The sequence below is a fragment of the Macrobrachium rosenbergii genome, chromosome 12, assembly GCF_040412425.1.
Source record: "Macrobrachium rosenbergii isolate ZJJX-2024 chromosome 12, ASM4041242v1, whole genome shotgun sequence".
Taxonomy (NCBI): Eukaryota; Metazoa; Arthropoda; class Malacostraca; order Decapoda; family Palaemonidae; genus Macrobrachium; species Macrobrachium rosenbergii.
In genome coordinates, this window is record NC_089752.1 from 96,137,337 (window position 1) to 96,144,057 (window position 6,721).

At 36.1% G+C, this 6,721-nt stretch overlaps 1 protein-coding gene across 1 annotated transcript in view; it reads right to left on the reverse strand.

Moving 5' to 3' along the window:
• The window catches only part of Chc (clathrin heavy chain), a 73,552-nt gene that overhangs the window by 9,783 nt on the left and 57,048 nt on the right, over nucleotides 1-6,721 (reverse strand). Inside the window, exons 15-18 of the mRNA XM_067112428.1 lie at nucleotides 6,521-6,666; nucleotides 5,811-5,994; nucleotides 5,251-5,443; nucleotides 563-720 (exon numbers count right to left, since the gene is read on the reverse strand). Coding sequence (XP_066968529.1) covers nucleotides 563-720; nucleotides 5,251-5,443; nucleotides 5,811-5,994; nucleotides 6,521-6,666 — 681 coding nt within the window. The remainder of the gene's footprint in view (nucleotides 1-562; nucleotides 721-5,250; nucleotides 5,444-5,810; nucleotides 5,995-6,520; nucleotides 6,667-6,721) is intronic.

Below are 6,721 nucleotides of genomic sequence, written 5' to 3' on the forward strand. Positions count from 1 at the left end.
AAATAATTCTCTGATATATAAGTAAACATTTATTTCACATAAAATTCAAGTTACTTATAAAAGTAATGTCAAAAACAGAAAACTTATCCTCTTCAATAGATACTAATCTGCTCTGAATGTCAGAATTCTAGAAAGCCATTATACAATACTGTACTACTATAATAGTTTAAGCATACTAAAAATAAGTGGCAATGTAGATAAGTACCATTTTATTTTTAGTAAAACTCTCTGGCATAATAGCATAAGGATCAACTTTCAAACTGGTAATTTTCTCTCTAAATGACCCTGTCAACACAAACACACAAAGTATGTCCTACAAATGCCATTAAATGAACTAATGTTAAGCTAGAGGTTAAAACTATACTCAAGTCCATATCCTAGCTGGGAGTATTTAGTTTTAGCCACACCAAATGTTTCAAAACAACAGAAGTATGAAACCTACTTTTCATGTACTAAAAATACATTATTGGATGGCTCTAATGTTAAGTGCTCCTTGCCAAACATGATCCCCTATAGTAGTGTTAAGTACTTATTTAAAAAATGTAAATTTATTATACAATACCTTTTGTATATCTGCATGATTTGGAGCTGCAATGAACTCTTCCAAGTCAGCTAACCTGTTTGTTTTTGCATATGCATAGCAGAGCTCACTTTCAACGTAGGACTCTCTTGCTTTTTTCCGAGCCATGACCAGGTATCTAACTAAATCTTCCCAGTGGCCTACAAAAAACAAAGCATTACTAAGAGAATGCCTGTTTCAATGATTAACAGCAGCAATACAGGGCTTTTAACTTGAAAAAAATACAGTGGGCAATGCAAAGAGCAACCTAATGCCCCTATATATCATAAGCCCATATAAAGAGGGAAAGGAAACAATATCTGTCTTGAAAAGAACCTTTATGCCTACAAGGCACACTACTACATAAACCTTGTGAGGAAGTACATCTGTAAAAATATGTTTTCATAAGATTTTTTCCATACAATCCATCAATCATAATTGCCTCCACTGTAATGATCCCTAGAATCAATCCTTTCCACAAAAGTAGAGTACAGGCAGTCCCCAGTTATCGGTGGGAGTTCTGTCAACGACAGCGTGACAATAACCGAAAATCGGTGATAACAGCGCTGATCCCCAGTTATTGGTGCTGATATCCAGTTATTGGCGCTGCCAATAAGTGAGGATCAGTGCCAACAACTGCAGATCGGCGCATATCAGTGCCAAAAATCCAGTTATCGTTATCACTAAACAAGTGTAGTAAAGCTTGATCGCCAATAACCAAGGACTGCCAGTATTTTTACAACACAAGGTCAACAAGGAAGTACAAGACTGAAGGGGTTGGGGAGTGGGTACTTCTTATGGAAGACTGCTTCAACAAGAAAACTAATCTTATGAAAATTTTTTCACAACCCAACCAATCATATAAATGGTAGAAGGCAGAGTTGCATACATCCGTACCTGCTGCAAAGTCTCAAGGATCCAAGAGAGTTCTTGGAAACTATAATGGTAAGGACAGAAGCTTTCAGAATTCAAGAAGGGTTGTTTCTAAAAGAGTAAAGAAGCCAAACAATACAGCAAAACATCCTTATTTGGTTTTAGATTTATTGGGGAATTGTGGAGAATCAAATCAACTAAAAAGTGAGGTGGAGAAATGAGATGATTATAAATAAACTTCTCAATATGATAGACTAACGCAGTTTGTGAAAAACTCATGCAATGAATGGTGAGGCTTTCTGATCTATCTTGCCAAATCCTCTGAATCTTGCCCAATGTTCTTTAAAATAACCTGATCAATATCAAAAGACTAATTTGGTTTGTTTCCTTGTGTGTTCTGTAAAAGTGGAAATCCTCTTACACACAGTGCCAAAAACCTCACCAAACAAGACAAAATGTAGTCGAAGTTGAGGCAGAGATAGTGAAGACTACTGACTACTGAAGGCCTTAGCTACTGTGCCTAAAAAGTTAAGTAAATCCAAGCATTCTACTAAAAGCTAATTTAGTAAACTTGCTTGACAACAGTACTGAACAAAATTAAGACTTCATGAGAAGGCCCCGTATGAAAACCACTATCACTGGGAAGTGCCTAAAGACTAAAGACATATGGCTATTTCAAAAGCCTCTTTATCATTTATTTAATCATATCAAGCCAAATATTCAATTCTCATATGGTTGGCTCAAAGGGTTTGTCTTTCCTATAATCTAAATTTCACCTATTGCTTCTAGTTCTGAAAAAATACTTCTCTATTATCTGGACAAATAGAAAAACTGAAAATTTCATTATCCAATTAATTTTCCAAAACTGACTTTGCTACTGTGGCTGAAATCTGGACATCCACAAAATATAATTTTAACTGGCATTTTCGAGTACCCTAAGGATATAGGCCAGTTCAAAGAAGATATAAAATAACTTCAGTATGGCATCCTTATTTGGTTCAAAGAATGCTATAATCTATGGTGTTTGATTTAATTTGCTATCAAATGAAATCAGTCTGCCATTTATCAATGACTACGAACTTGACAGATGTTAAATAATCACAGACCAGGACAGCAATGTTTGATCTGGTTATAGCAGTCACAACTTTTGTTAGTTCATGAGGTTGACAAGTGATCACATTACTCATGAACTTTCATGACCTTTTCATGGACTACACCAACATCATAATCATGGTGTACTGAAATACATGGAAGTTCCAGCTGATGAAGAGTAAAAACAAAGGGGGAGGAGGCAGCACCCAACTCTAAGAACCCTCTGGAAGGAAGTAAAACATGCAATTTGGCTAAGTCACTAGTATTAGAGCACCTCCAAGATGAAAAAGTTGAATGAGCAGTTCCTGGGAGGCTCTATATCATGACAGCTAAAGCATGCACTATAGTGGTTCATAATTAGCAAGAATGGGTCACCAGAACTGGAGCAGTGATAAAGAATTTACAGTCAACTGAATAACATTCTCAAGGGATAGACTACAGTAACTGCTCTCGGGGCTTTAGAGCTTTTGCAATTGTTATTGGCTCATAGAAGTTTTATTCTCTCATTTTCCTCCCCCTCTCACTCCCCCATCTCCCCTGCCTCCAATAGCTAACTCCAATGGTGACAATAAATCTACATGCTTAAATTTGTAAAAAAAAAAAAAAAAACTAACTAACTAACTAACTAACAACTATCACCCAGCATCAGAGATGCTCCGGACCTTAAAGACGTACCCTACCTCTGCCTCTCAAATTTTGAAGTATACAAAAATAAGGTGGCAACACTCAGGAGTTACTTGTTTGTTTTTTGCTGGTGTGCTGCACACATTCAACTGTCTTCATACATTGAAGTGTGAATTTGGCTGGTACAAGACATTGAGCACTGTAATTTTTTCACATTCTAAAAATACTTCATGTTTTTCCAAGTTCATCGATTCTTAATAAAGGCTTTAACATATTACAAAGAAACATGTTTATCATCTGGCCATCAGAGTCTCAAGTCTGTCCACAAGTGTGCATTACCCTGTCTTCTCTCTCTCTCTCTCTGGGTTACTCTTTATTTCTATTCATATGGTATGAAATACAAAAATTTAAAAATGCTTCTTTAATTGTCCAAAACACATCATAATGTATTTCAACTTAGGCAATCACATAACCTGTGATTTTAGAAAATCACATAACCTGTGATTTTAGAATGGAATGAAATAAGGGATTTTGACAAAGGAAAAATCTATTTCTGAGTCCAGTCCCGTGTCACCCGGTGAAATTCCATTACAGCACGAATTTCTAGGTATAATATGCTAGATATACCAGAGAAAAAGAGTTTTCAGGAAAGCTGGGGTTACTACCCCCAGTCGAGCGTCTTCTAGGAAGACGTCGGTATAACGAAGGGTGAGTGAAATACCACTACCACGGAAACATACTCGAAAGATCTCTCCCTATCAAAACCCCCGGAACAGAGCGGTGAGCCGTTACAGCCCCTACACTCAACACCCGCCAGGACGGCGACACCAGCGCCACCTACCTCATTCCATTTTCTATGAAATATAAAATTTAGGCCAAAGGCCAAGTGCTGGGACCTAAAGGGTCATTCAACACTAAAAGGGACACATGAAAATAAATAGTTTTAAAAGTGTCAAAGGAGGGTAAACCTCACAGTTGCACTATGACAAAATTGTCCTGAGCAGCAGAAAAGTAAGACAGAAGAAAGAGAATTTGTATGGAGGTACAATAATGGAAATGAAAAGGGTTGTAGCAAAAGGCCAAAGGGAACACGCAAAAAACCATACGTAATGCCTACAGTGCATCAAGTGGCGTGCCCTGAAAGCACTACCCCACTATGGGACTGTGATTTTGGGCTCAATATGATTGATGGGTTTATATAAAAAGCATGTTATATAAATTAAAAGCTTAATTTTAGTATGTATGAATGATTCTTTGCATCAGCCATGAAAGATAATTGTTATTATGTATGAAGGATTCTTTGCACCAGCCATGAAAAATAACTTAAGTTTTTTCTTACATTTCTGAGTACCAACAATTTGTTAATAGCAACTCATAAATCCCACTGAGACCAAAACTCAATCTGAGTGGGAAGATGAGATGTTACAGTGTCCTTAAAAAGGGCCAAATGAAACTAATGGAACAAGTTCAAATTGTGAGCTGAACACCCTGAGAGAAAGATGGATGGGTGGATTTCATCTAATAATTCAGGTGATGATCAAGTAACCATTCATATGAGTGTTTCTCAGAGCCCAGATGACTGTCTAGGAGAAAGGAAGATGTAAACATCTGAAGATGAAAGGTTTACAGGAAAACTAGTACTCGATACAAAATAAAAACTTGGGATATTCCTTGTAAATTGTACATTGGACAATGACACAAAAAATACTCTGCTGTTGGTGTTACTTTACATTCTGTAAAGAAGTGAAAAAAGAAACATGAAATGTATTGTTCCCACACAAAGCTAGTGATACCCTCATACAATTACAGTTGCAAAATACAAGAGAGTGAGCTCCTTCCCCCCAAATGGTTCACATTTGTGCATGTACTGACAGTCATTGATTACTCTTCTACCATGTTTATAACTTGAAGCTTTGCATGACACCAAAATGATTTATCCCTAGATTTAGGCTGGTAAAAAGTGTTTTGAAAAAAGTTACGTAAATTATCTTACAGGCTATTCTTGCCCAACAGACGAATAAACCAAATATAAAAAGTTCTGCCTGATGTCAAACAAAGTGTTACACCAGAGAAATGCCAGAACTAGAGTTCCTAATGCAAACCTGTTCTATGTGCTGTATCCACAACATCAATGTAGGCAGTTGGATCGTCTGCTTTGATGAAAGAATCTATTGCCTCCTTCACAAGAGACTGTTGAAGCTGTGCCTTTGCCAACTGACTCCACACAGCACTCTCATTGCAACGCTCAGCAAATTCATAGGCACGATCCAAGTTTGTTATGTGTTCAATTAGTACCTGGAAAATAATACAATTGTCATGCATTAAAAGATAAAACATAGGATTTCTAAATCTCAAAATGTAACTTTCAGATAATTACTTAAATACCATTCATATCAAAATCACAGACTGATTTCAATGTTATGCATATCCAAATCTCAACAATTTAAAGTTATTAATGTCTTACAAGCAAGTTACAGATTTCCTATTTACCACATCCATTACTTAATACTTGAAACCTCAAAAATGTCAGCACATTCATTAGGAAGTGTAGTCTCAACATTTACTAATGAAAAGCTCATTCCATTAATTTTAAATCAACACTGCTGTAACAAAGCCACAGAATTGTCATTTTCTGACAAAAGCCTCTATAACATCAATTTACCTGAATTGCAGATGTGTTAACATCAAACTTCTTAAAGATTGCAAATGCTTCTTCATATAACTGATTCCCAATAGCAATGTTAGCAATATCTGGGGCATCATAGTTATCTAGCCGTGTTATGTAATCCATGACTCTAGTGTGATCAGCCTTTATTGCAGTTAAAATCAACAAGTTCTGAAGGTTCCTGAAAAAAGAATTTTAGTGTTAAACTCCTAAACTTAGGAAGAATCAGCAATGATATCTTCATATACCTCCACTTAATTCTCTAATTTTAATTTAAGCTATTACTGTAAATCAAATGCTCAAGGTTTTACAAACCCTGCTTCATCGCCTCTAGGATTGAGAACATGAAATCATTTCATCTTTCATAAAACTTAATTTTGACAATCCAATACAACTATAAACTACTATAACTCAAAACCCTGACAGAAAAATAACCTTCCTTCCCAAATATTTTATGAGCAATGCATTCCCCACCCTAAATATGAGGAACAATTGCAAACACAATTATAAGAAAAGCTAAAACAACAACTACTTAGCTCCAATCAACACCTGGGTATCTTAAAAACAACACTAAAAGGTAAGCTACCTCAAGCTACATAACACCACCTCTTATTCTTGCATATTAAAATAATAATTCTGTATTTGTTGTGCAACCAAACTCTTCCATGAAATGCATTGGAAAGCAATACAAAAAAAAAATTACTTGCCTATGGTCACTGAAAGCAGAATTATCAAGAACAATCTTCTCTAAAAGCTCTATTAGCTCATTTGGCAGGTCTGCAGTCATGAAGGCTTTAACAGTAACAGAAATGTCCTCTGGGTCCTGAGTTTCTGACAGGGCAGTTTGTACAACCTGTAAAAAGTTAAAATGTATTAGGACCTCCATACTGCAAGTAGCATGATACAAA